This window comes from Thamnophis elegans, chromosome 12 (genome assembly GCF_009769535.1).
Source record: "Thamnophis elegans isolate rThaEle1 chromosome 12, rThaEle1.pri, whole genome shotgun sequence".
In the NCBI taxonomy this organism is placed as follows: Eukaryota; Metazoa; Chordata; class Lepidosauria; order Squamata; family Colubridae; genus Thamnophis; species Thamnophis elegans.
In genome coordinates this window covers 19853568-19866456 of record NC_045552.1, presented here as the reverse complement: position 1 = coordinate 19866456, position 12889 = coordinate 19853568, and the positions used below count along the sequence as shown (strand labels likewise).

Sequence of the window (12889 nt, the reverse complement as noted above, 5' to 3'; positions counted from 1 at the left end):
GATCTCCGGAACTTTAAAATGTGTGTGTGTGTGTGTTTTAAAGTTCTGGAGATCATAATATCTGTTTCTGTTTCTTTTATAACTACACCTGGTGTGTGCACACGCCCGTGTGTGTGTGTGCGCACATGCATGCGTGCACGCACGCACACCCCACACCCCCACACTCGATATTATACGACATACTTATATCTATTGTTTCCATAGTTCTAACATAGTTCTCTATACATTTATCATTCTGTATATTTTGATTTACACTTTTGTACATTCTGGTACTGCTTGCAATATGTATTCTTCTACATAATACCTGTATTTATTTCTGGTTTGTCACTCATCTTTCATCATTCGTTTTCAAATCTTTTTATTTCATTACTATATGTGGTTCTTTCCTTTTTGTCAAACAACCTGGAGTCTTAAGCAGGCACATCTGAAAAATTGTAGAAATAAGTAACACTGACATTTCATGAAAACAACATTGACCAGTATAGATGATCCCTCCCTGTCTGTTTAATCATTTTCCCCATCTGGCACATAAACATTTAGAATTTGGCATGATTAAAAGAATCCTCCCTGCAAGACATTGTGGGAGGATCATATACCTCTGCAGTGGGGAAAAAACCTTTTGTAAAAGAGCAAGATTTGCCAGCGTTGCTGGAGCTTAAAACAATGGCAGTTTCTCTTTTATTCGGCCTCTCGTTTTAAGAATGAAAAACAACGCTCCTTAGAAAGCAGCAGTTGGGGAAGATGAATAGCTGTTTGTTTTCCCTTATTCCCCCAATGTTATAAGATCTCCCACTAGAAAATTCTATCACTCCGTCCCCTTTGATCTAATAAACTTTATGAATCTGTAGCTGAGCTTTCATTTTTCTCATCGGCAAAGCCAACTTTTACAGTGAAGCCTCATATTAAATATTGAAGTCAACAACTACCCAGCTCTCGCTTAAGCTTCTAGTCCTTATGGTTTTAAATATTAACATGAAGAAATGGCCAGTGAAAGACAACGTTAGAAACCACATTGAAAATGGTAGTTGTGAGTTTCACAGCCTTGATAATTTCTTTACCCAGGTCTGACATCTTAAAAACCATTGAAAGGGTCTCATTGTCTCAATTTGTTTTGCCTAATTTTTCCATTTTCTTTTGTCACTGGGCGATAGTTAAACATCTAAACGTTGTAGAGGGATTAAAAAGTAGAACTGACCCATCAATGTGTTTGGCCCATTTAAGAATGCTTAGTGAGCCCCATATACTGTATGTATGTATGTATGTATGTATGTATGTATGTATGTATGTATGTATTGTGTGTGTATGTTTGTGTGTGTGTCTGTGTGTACATACTGTGTTTTATCGAAAATAAGACAGGGTCTTATTTTCTTTGGACTCCCGAAATAAGCATTTAATCTTATTTTCAGGGAAGTCTTATTATTTTTGAGGTGCAGGAGGAGGCAAGAGTGGCCACCTCATGATTGCTGCTGTGTTGCAATATTTTCGGGGAGGGCTTATTTTAGCATATGCGCTCAAAAGTCTGATTGGTCTAATTATCCAAGGAGGTCTTATTTTCAGGGAAACAGGGAATGTATGTATGTATCAGTGGTGGGTTCCGGATCCCGTTGAAACCAGTATGGTGCGTGCATGTGTCCTTATCGCATGTGACACCCCACGATGCCTCCGCAATGCCCAAGCTGCTCGGTGGAGCATCGCTCAGGGGCTGTACGCTCTGTGCATGTCCACAGAAATGCCAAAGAGCTCAAATATTGGTAAGGAGCACAGGCGGGCGGGCCCTCCGAAGCACCGTACTGTAATGGTAACCGGTGCTCCCAGCAGGCACTGGTACGCCCATACTGGGACGTACCGGTCGTAACCCACCACTGGTATGTATGTATGTATGTATGTATAGCTAGATGATAGGCAGACAGACAAATGCGCGCGCGCGCGCGCGCACACACACACACACACAGTATATGTACAGTATGTATGTACAGTATGCCATGTGGGAACTCTTGGGGTCCATAGTTAGTATTTGTTTATTGATTAATTGACTGGATTTTTATCCCACCTTTATTTCTTTATAAATAAATGCAAGTAGTTGACATAACTAATACTCCTCCTCTTTTCCCCACAACAGCAACCTTGTGAGGTGATTTGGGCTGAGAGAGAGGGGGGGGGGACTGTTCCAAAGTCCCCGGCCAGCTTTCATGCCTAAAGCAGGACTACAACTCACAGTCTCCTGATGACTGTCCCAAAGCCACCCCAACGGGCCTTCGTGCTTAATGTCAGACTAGAACTCAGAGTGTCCTGGTGATAGGACCAAAAATCACCCAGCCGAAGGTGGAACTAGAACTCACTGTCTCCTGGTTTCTAAGCCAGCACCTTAATCACTGTCCCAAACTGGCTCTCTGTCACTGTTGCTCAATAATGGCCCTCACTTTGGGGCTACAAGTGAGGTTCTGTTAGCACTGCAACAACCATCCCTCCGTGAGGAGGCTAAGGTAGAAGTCTGTCACTGTAACTGGAATATAGTAAAGCAATAGAGCACCAGGAGGGAGGGGCTGCATTCCAGAGCAGTAAGAGGCAGCTCAGTCCAGATATTTTGTGTGAGAGAAAGAGAGTGAAGACAGTCCCTCCCTAATAGTTCACAGAGTATATGTTTGAGATACCATATTTTCTGGAGTATAAAATGCATCTTTCCCCCTAAAAAAGAGGCTGAAAATCTGGTTGGTCTTATACACTGAATACAGCAGTTTTGGCCTCCTGAAACCCCGCCCCCTTCACAAAAATGGATGTTCAAAAGGTTTGGGAGGCCTGCAAAGTGCTCTTGGGGGCCAGGAAGGGCAAAAATGAGTGAAAAATGGGTTTTTCTCATTTTTGTCCCCTTCCCAGCCCCTAGGAGCACTCTACAAACCTAAAGCCTATGCATGCCCTTTTTTTTGACAAAATGTGCTGTTTTTATGAAAAATGGGCTGTTTTTTGTTCGTTTTTGCCCCCCACCCCCCAGGAGCACTATGCAGGCCTCTCAAACTCTCTGCATGCCCCATTTTTCACAAAAAACAAGAGGTGTGCAGAGGGTTTGAGAGGACTGCAGAGTGCAAAAACTTATATTAAAAATTTACCTCTTCAAAATCTTGGTGCGTCTTATACTCCAAAAATACGGTAAATATAGTAGAGCTGGCAAGATTCTGTCTATACGTTTGGCAACAATAATGAAATCAGCTTCAGCTTGGAAGAATCGCTACGTGTCTTTCTCTGTTCTTTGAACCTGAGAATATGTTTGATGCTGTCTTATGATGATGGATTGTATCATCACTTGTGGTCGCTCTTTTATTAACTTTATTTTGTGGTTTGTGTCTGTGCAGTCTTGCATTTTGCATTTTATTGTAACTACTGAAGAATTTAACAAAGACAAAAATGATACAATGGTGGTAATACTTTAACAAAGCATAATTTCAATTGGAATTATGGAGTTGGCTGATTTTGGAGGCAATGGGCAGGCTTTCTCTATTTGGGCAATAGGCTGGCATTCAGAAGATGCCCATGTGCCAATCTCCAGCTCTGGGTAAATGCATGTGAATGCAGACGGTTATTTAGATCATCAGCCCAGACCTGGCTAGAAAGGGTCATGTTTAGAATTTTAAATGACACTTTAACAGGAAAATGGGAAAATCAATAGGCAGCCAATTGCAATGGTGCTGTAAGTATTATATGTTTTGGCTGCTCAGCTCCCACACTTGAACAGCTGTGTTTCCAAATCATTTCAAGGCAGATTCACGTCCACGGTGCTGTGATCAAGAGTGTTTGTGGCTGCCTGATGTCATTCTCCTAACGAGAAGAGCAGAGATGATTTTAAGACAGAAATGTTTAATCTGAACAGACCATCGCAGCAGCTGACAAAAGGAATGGAGTTGTGATTTTAAATACTCTTCTAGCGCAAGGATGAAGCACCATTATTGCTGATTTGCCTGTGAAGCTTTCATGTCAGAATTTGGAAATGATGAAGGACTTCATGTGGGTGGGTGTTTAGTTGAAAGGATGTTGGTTGTTTTCCTCTCCTTGCTGAGTTCTTAACATCTTTCTCTTTTTATTTACTTTTGTTTCTTGTCCTTCTTCCTCCTCCTCCTTCTCCTTGTCCTCCTCCTCTTCCTTCTTCTTTTATTTTTCCTTCTCCCTTTGCTTCTCCTTCTCCTCCTATTTCTCCTTCCCCTTTTCTTCTCCTCCTTTTCCTCCCTCTCCTCTTCCCCTTCCCCCTCTTCGTCCCTTCCCTCCCCCTCCCTCTCTCCTTTCTTTCCTTCCTTCCCTCCCTCCCTTCTCCCTCCCTTCCTCTCATTTCTTCTCCCTCCCTCCATCTCTTCCCTTCCCTCCCTGCCTCCCTCTCTCCTTTCCTTCCTTCCTTCCTTTTCTCAATGTTCACAGGATATCCTACTGTACAGCAGACAAAGTGCATGACAAAGTGTTTGCCTACATTGCTCAGAGTCAGCACAATGAGAACTTGGAGTGCCATGCTTTCCTCTGTTCCAAGAAGAAAATGGTCAGTATTAAGTGGAAAAGTTATGGGTGGGTTCGTTGATTCAATTCCTATGGCTTCCCATAGGGCATTTCCAGGTTTTGGTAAAACCACCCCCACAGTGACTCATTGGTTCGCTTAACGACCGAGGCATTTGTTTAACAACCACAGCAGCCATTGTATGCGCATCGTGTTCGCTTCACAACCACCTCAAAAAAGGTCATAAAACGGGGTCTGTCCCATGGCCAACTTTCAGAACTCCCTAATAGTTAATAAGTTGAGGACTATCTGTAGAAGGGCTTTCCTTTGGAGGGGGCTAGGTTTTATTGATTTGCTTTGTGAGATCAACCCCCACATCACACTCACAAAAGGACAAAACTCTCCCTCATAGCTATTTCTAATTTCAGTGCGGGGTTTCAAATGTCCTTGAAACCTTTCCCTGCCAAAGGTGTTTCCCCTCTCCTCCTTTTCTTCCCCCTAGACAAAAAAATGCCTGCTAATATGACATTAACAGAAATATGAAGACAGGGTGCACAACTTCAGAGCTTGGACTCTGTATGTCTATTTTTCACATCTCCGGCATATAATTACTCTGTATTTTTAGCGCCTGGGCAATTCACAACATTATCTGGGTCTATTAAACTTGATTTGAATGTGACAGCTGAAATTGTAAACAGCTGTGAAGAGTTTCAAACTTAATTACCATATTTAAGGAGTTGTTGTCTTTTTTCTTTTTTTCCCCCTGATAAAAAAAAAGTACTTTGCTCCTCCACCAAAGATTTAAGTGGCTCTGACAAAATCTCTTTTCCCCCCCCTTTCATGTCACACTGGCACAGGTACAAATTTTATCTGTTGTTCTAAACAGCCCCATCTCTCGGGTGTGTCCAGCATGTCAGCCAGCTAACCGGTGGGAGGTTTCTCATCAGTATCATACAATTGGATTTGGGGGGGGGGGCTGGTTTACAGCATCCATTAATCTATAAGAAAACAAAATATGTGTGCAAAATTCTCTACCTATCTATTTATTTGTCATAACTTTCTTAGAGAGAGCTACTGTCTTAGAGTGAATTATAGTTCTTGTTCAGGCATCTTGATAAGCCATAATTTTTCTGAGTTCTGCCTGGTACATGTTATCCAAGTCCACAATTGTGTAATGCTATACAGTATTGCTTTTGCTGTATATAAGGCCACACTTAGAATATTGCATCCAGTTTTGGTAAAAAAGTAAAAAAGATGTGGAGACCTTAGAAAGAGTGCAGAGAAGAGCAACGAAGATGATTAGGGGACTGGAGGCTGAAGCATATAAAGAACAGTTGCTGGAATTGGGTATGTCTAGTGTAATGAAAAGAATAGCAATAGCAATAGCAGTTAGACTTATATACCGCTTCATAGGGCTTTCAGCCCTCTCTAAGCAGTTTACAGAGTCAGCATATTGCCCCCACAGTCTGGGTCCTCATTTCACCCACCTCGGAAGGATGGACGAAGGACTAGAGGTGACATGATAGCAGTGTTCCAAGATCTCAGGGGTTGCCACAAAGAAGAGGGAGTCAAAGTATTCTCCAAAGCACCTGAGGGCAGGACAAGAAGCAATGGGTGGAAACTAATCAAGGAGAGAAGCAACCTAGAACTAAGGAGATATTTCCTGACAGTTAGATCAATTAACCAGTGGAACAACTTGCCTCCAGAAGTTATGAATGCCCCAACGCTGGAAGTTTTAAAGAAGATATAGGATAATCATTTGTCTGAAATGGTAGAGGGTTTTCTGCTTGAGCAGGGGGTTGGACTAGAAGACCTCCAAGGTCCCTTACAACTCTTCTCTCCTCTCCATTCCAATCCTATCCTATCCTATCCTATTCTATCCTGCTTTCATTGGGTTCCTCCAATGCTGTTTGGCTAAAAAAAATGTTAAAACCCGAAATGAAGAACAGTGTCTGGGTTTGCCTACACAGGAGGTTAAGAAACCACAGAAGAGGCTAATTTTTTTGGGAAAAGGATCAAAAAGTGGCTAGAGGTAATAACAGTTGTTAAAATAGAATGGAAACTTGAAGTTTTTTTTATTAGGAATAATGACTGTGAAATATAAAAAAGAAATTCAGTATTTAATATTACATATAATTACGGCAGCAATGATTGCCTTTGCCCAGAAATGGAAAAACAAATTAATTCCAAGCAAAGATGAAATAATAAGAAAGGTTATGGACTGTGCTGAAATGGACAAATTAACAAAAGAAATCCAGGGAAAAGAAACGGAATACTACCAGATATGGGATAAATGGTATAGGTGGATGGAGGAAAGAAACAAGGATCAATGAAGGAAGACAACAAAGCCCAAAAATAGTAGTTAAGGAGAATTAACACACATATATGTATCCAAGTGGTTTAAACTTACTAGAAGTAATCAATCAATATAGCAGACAGAGGAGTAAGATAAGAGGGTTAAGAATGGTGAAATGCAAATGAAATACAATAGAAGGGGAAACAATATAAGGTGAGCGATATCGATTGCCAATTGCTATTAGAAAGAACAGAAAGCTCCTGTTCGTATTGTATTGTGTCAATGTGGTGTATGTCTTAAGTTTTGTGTGTGTATATTTTACATGTTTGTAAATAAAATTTTAAAATTAAAAAGAAAATTAAAAAAAAAGAAACCACAGATTTCAAGTTAGAGTAGGCTATTTCAATAAAACAACCTGGATTAAAACCCAACACAGCATGTTGGGGTTTAGCAGAATGCATGAACGTTGCCCCTCTTTGATTATCTCCTTAATTCCCGGGCCTCAATGTTTATTCCAGAATTGTGGAATCTCAAGCTGAATTTTGTGCTGAATCTTGATCAGCTGTTTGCAGCTTTGGAGCTAAATTTTGCTGCAACTCACTGTTTTTTTAACTGGGAATAGATGGGGAGAGAAGAAACTGTAATATTAATCCTGTGCCAGCATGCAGCCTTGTGGCAATTAACCAGAGTCTTTGATCCACCTTTATCTCAACAGGCCTTCTAAGCTCACTAGATGCGTAGCTAAAAATGGGTGCCACTTTCTGGATAGTTTGACGAAGCACTGGATGCCCCGTGAATGGGATTTATATTTGATTGGCAGTTTTCATCACTTATAGAAACATAGAAAAACGAGGGTAGAAAAAGACATAGTGGTCCATCAAGTCTGCCTTTGAGTTTATTTGTTTTTGTCTCCTTTTCAATTTATTTATTACATTTATTTATTTATTATTATTATTCCTTCATTTTTTATTTTTTTTGTCAATGACGGACATAGGTTTATCCCAAGCGTTTTAAAACTCAGTTACTGATGATTGAGAGGACACGGTGGCTCAGTGGCTAAGACACTGAGTTTGTCGATCAGAAAGGTCATACGAGATGGACAGCTATATAAATTTAATAGCAAGGCCTGTGTTCAATCAATCAATCAATCGATCAATCAATCTCCATTTACTATTAGGAGGGTTCAGCCTGTAAATCTAAACACATAGTAGTAATTTATTTCTCTCTCTCTCTCTCTCTCTCTCTCTCTCTCACACACACACACACACACACACACACACACACACACACACTCCAGAGGAAGGTTACTGCTGGTTCAGCCTGGATTAGCCAAACTGGTTAGCCAAACTCCCACCCGCCCGGACACTTCTGTGCAGGGACAGAAGTGTTCTGCGCACACGCTGGAGCACACCCAAACCGGTAGTAAAAAGATTTGCAACCCACCTCTGACACACACACAGACACACACACACACACACACGGACGGTTATATTCCACACTTCAATTCTAAGTTGAGGTATTAATAGAGGTGAGAAGAGGAAGAAAAAAGTGATATTCCAAAAAAACCCAACAACTCCATATTTATTTCCAAAAACGATCTCTTATTTGCAAAGTATTTCAGGTTTTATCTCATTCCATAGGAAAAAAAAATAGAGTCGTTTTAACCCTGTAGGCCAGATGGAAGGGATTGGCTGGGGAAGAATCTTTGAATGAGAAACTATGCGTTAGTTCAAAATGCTGGATAAGCAAGGTGGTAGAACCCTGGGCATTTCTTGTTAATGTTTTGTAATACATGGTACGTGTTTGATTTGTATTCAGAAATTTGTATTCAGTATTTTCTAGACTGACGATGGCTTATAAGGAGTTATTAAAATGCAATAAAACTTTGCACAGTATGGAAGAACAGCAAAATACAGCATGCCACAAGGGCCTATGAATAATAGCTAAGAATAAATAACAACTGAATAAAGGTCCTGAGCTGTTATTTCCTAAAAGCCTCTGGAAGAGCTATCTTGAGTGAATCACTGCAGTTGTTAAATTAATAACACAGTTGTAAAGTGAATCTGGCTCCTCCGCTGAGTCGCAAAATGGGATCACTTGACCTCCCCCAGGACACTGCAACTGTCGTAAGTACGAGTCAGTTGCCAAGCCTCTGAGTTTTGATCACATGACTGCTGCAATGTGTGACAAATAGTCACAAGTCACTTTTTCCCAGTGTCGTCGTAACTTCAGATGTCACTAAATGAACTGCTGTAAGTCGAGGACTAGGTGTACTTTGGGGCTTCAGATCTTTTTATCTCAGGGAAGTAAGGCACCGTGAGTAGATTCTCCCTGAAGAGCTCAAATCTGTTTAGTGGTCTTGCAAGTAACTCAATGCCCAGCCAGATAGGACTTTATGTCAAAGTTTACTTTGAGTCGCAAATGGAATCTTTATTAGTAGCCAAAGCTTAGTAGCCCCAGTTAAACGTAATATGATAAATGGAAACTGATGTCAGTCATTAAGCTGGTCAGTTTGGACCAACAGCAAGTAATTTTTGAGGGCAGGTAGGGCATATTCTAGTAGACTTAACTGCATGGTGAGCTATAAGCTGCTCAGAGATCATTTGATACAAAACAAGCAGCAAATAAATTTAAAAACTAAATAAAAATAGTGATGAGTGCATGGAATCCGTATTGCCTATTTCTCCTGTTTCAGGAAAGACAGCAACTGATACACTAATTGCACTGATAGAAGAGAATATTTGCAGTTCAGGGTTGAACTGTGGGCACCTGAGTTTGGCTAACACCGATTAGGTTTATTTTATTTTAGGAATTTATATTGCCGCCTATTTGCACATGGCGACTCCAGGCGGCTTACAGGAATATAAAAACCACACATATAAAACTAATAAAAGAAATAATCATATAATAACATAAAATAACCCACCACCACCCTGGCAACAACACATCACGTGAGCCATTTAATGGGCTCCATCCCACTCTGCGCTCCCCAGGCTTGCTGGCAGAATCAGATTTTCAGTGCCTTCTGGAAGAGTGTGTTGTGGCCTGCCAGTGGCCAGAGGAGCTGGCACCAGAGTTGGACAGTGAGGAGGTTGGGGAGGAGCATGGGCCAGTCCTGGAGGCTGGGGAAGGCTCAGATGAGGGCTCTGCAGTGATCAGATGCCTTCAAAGCTAGACAGCAGTGAGGCAGAGGAACAGCTGGAACCTGTTCCCAGTGTGCGCATGCGCAGAGCTGCCAGAAGAAAAGAACAACTCAGAAATCAGAGTAGACTTGGGAGTAAAGTCACAGGTGAAAGGTGACAGGTAGTAGGCCTCCCTGCAGCCTTCTGGAACCCAAAACGGGCTGCAGGGTGCGCCCTGCCATCCTCCATGCACCCCATGCATGTGCATGCATCTCCTGCATGTGCCCCGCTCCTCCATGCATGCGTGGCAGAGACCCGAAAAGCAGCTGGCCGGTGGGAGGCACGATGGGGCTCAGCTGCGGCGACGGCTCACATGCCCACAGAGAGGGCTCTGCGAGCCACCTATAATACAATACAATACAATAGCAGAGTTGGAAGGGACCTTGGAGGTTTTCTAGTCCAACCCCCTGCCTAGGCAGGAAACCCTATACCACTTCAGACAAATGGCTATCCAACATCTTCTTAAAGACTTCCAGTGTTGGGGCATTCACAACTTCTGGAGGCAAGTTGTTCCACTGATTAATTGTTCTAATTGTCAGGAAATTTCTCCTCAGTTCAAAGTTGCTTCTCTTCTTGATTAGTTTCCACCCATTGCTTCTTGTCCTGCCTTGGTGCTTTGGAGAATAGCTTGACTCTCTCTTCTTTGTGGCAGCCCCTGAGATATCGGAAGACTGCTATCATGTCTCCCCTAGTCCTTCTTTTTATTAAACTAGACATACCCAGTTCCTGCAACCGCTCTTCATATGTTTTAGCCTCCAGTCCCCTAATCATCTTTGTTGCTTTTTCTCTGCACTTTTTCTAGAGTCTCCACATCCTTTTTACATCGTGGCGAGCAAAACTGAATGCAGGATTCCACCTGTGGAAAGCATGCCACAGGTTCGCGCTCATGGGATTAGAACAAAGCCGTTTCCTTCAAATTTGTAACAGACCTATTTTAACTACTGTACCATGCTGGTTTGTGTTTAAAAGAGGGGATTAAAAAAAAAGATGAACAACTTTCTGTGGCAAAGCAATTCTCTATAAACTCCCCTTTTTCTCTTCAAAGAGAAGAAGACAAGCCTTCCAAATAATTGTGTGAATTCACCCAAGGTTTTCTGCAGCTGCCTCCAAAGCCAAAACTGCCAACCTCACTATTAAATTAAGTCTTAACTGATGTGGGAGCGACAGATCTGTCGAAGGAGGAATGTGGTGTTCCTGGTTTAACAGCTCTCCCTTGCTGGCTTCAGACCTCAAAATGGAGCTGCCTATTAGTGCCCCATTATAATTGCTGTTGTGTCTGTGGTTCCCCCCCTCTCGTCTCCCTCCAGGCCCAAGCCGTCACGCTCACAGTTGCTCAGGCTTTCAAGGTAGCGTTTGAATTTTGGCAGGCGTCCAAGGAAGGTGAGTGTGAAATTCAGCTACTCCTGATGGTTTCCTTATAGTCCAATCAGAGGGTTGACAGCAGCCATGGTTACACTTTTTTCATTGTTGTTCTTAACGTTTTAAGTTTCTTGTGGATCATAGTTTATTGCCCTTTTTTGTGTCAGTGTATTTAGGACACAGTAAAAGGGATGCGGTGGCTCAGTGGCTAAGGCGCTGAGCTTGTCGATCAGAAAATCAGCAGTGTGGCGGTTCGAATCCCTAGCACCGCGTAACGGAGTGAACTCCCGTTATTTGTCCCAGCTTCTGCCAACCTAGCAGTCCGAAAGCATATAAAAAATGCAAGTGGAAAAATAGGAACCACCTTTGGTGGGAAGGAAACAGCGTTCTGTGCGCCTTCGGCATTTAGTCATACCAGCCACATGACCACGGAGACGTCTTCGGACAGCGCTGGCTCTTTGGCTTTGAAACGGAGATGAGCATTGCCCCCTAGAGTTGGGAATGACTAGCACATATGTGCAAGGGGAACCTTGACCTTGACTTTTACCTTATGACGCCACAGGGAAATGCATTGCATGCGGACAGTTCCCTCCCTCTTAAATACAAGTAGTCCTCGGCTTACGACCGCAATTGAGCCCAAAATTTCGATTGTTAAATAATGCAGTTTTGTCCCATTTTACAACCTTGTTCGCATTGGTTAAGCAAATCACTGCAGTTGTTAAATGAATCATGCAGTCATTAAGTGGAATCCGGGTTCCCCCATTTGATTTGCTTCTCAGAAGCCAGACGGGAAGGTTTCAAATAGGGATGAATGATCCCCAAGATGTTGCAACTGTCATAAATTTATATGCCAGTTGCCACATGACCGAATTTTGATGACATGATTTATGGGGATGCTGCAAAGTTCCACAAGGGGTGAACACCATCATTAGATACTTTCTTCAAGTGCTGTTGTATCTTCGGTCACTAAAGAAATGGTTGTAAGTCAAGGACTTATAATCTTGTTTCTCAGGACCCTGATAGAAGATTGGTGAGCAATTGGGGTGCTGCAATTCCTCCAACCTGGGAATTTACCCCATTCCACCTTTCAGTAGGTTGCTAGTATTTAATGCTTAGGATTGCTTTTCATTGTTGCTGTTGCTGTCACCTGGATAAAGTAGGTGACTCAGCATCGGTCATCCCTCACCCTTGGCGCAGAAGCTCCTTCATTGATTAGCTCCCAAGCCAAGGTCAGAGTTTTGTTATTGTCATCTAAGCCCTGCTCAACTTGGGATTAAGCCAACTTGAAGGTGTTCTGACCCAAACACAACAAAACCTCTGAAGCGAACTCAAGGATTCACTTACCGTATTTTTCGGAGTATAAGATGCACCTTTTCCCCTCAAAAAAGAGCGTGAAAATCTTGGTGCATCTTATACACTTAATACATTTTTGGTCTACTGAAACCCCATTTGCAAAAATGGCTGTGCATAGCCTTTAGGAGGCTTCCAGAGCACTCCTGGGGAGTGCTGGGGAGGACAAAAATGAACGAAAAATGGACATTCTTTTGCACATTTTTCCTCACCTAGCCCCCAAGAGAACTC

General features: G+C 42.2%; 1 protein-coding gene across 1 annotated transcript in view; it reads left to right on the top strand.

Annotated features, from left to right (window-relative positions):
- The window catches only part of LDLRAP1 (low density lipoprotein receptor adaptor protein 1), a 97283-nt gene that overhangs the window by 67290 nt on the left and 17104 nt on the right, over positions 1-12889 (top strand). The window contains exons 4-5 of the mRNA XM_032228459.1: positions 4402-4516; positions 11257-11329. Coding sequence (XP_032084350.1) covers positions 4402-4516; positions 11257-11329 — 188 coding nt within the window. The remainder of the gene's footprint in view (positions 1-4401; positions 4517-11256; positions 11330-12889) is intronic.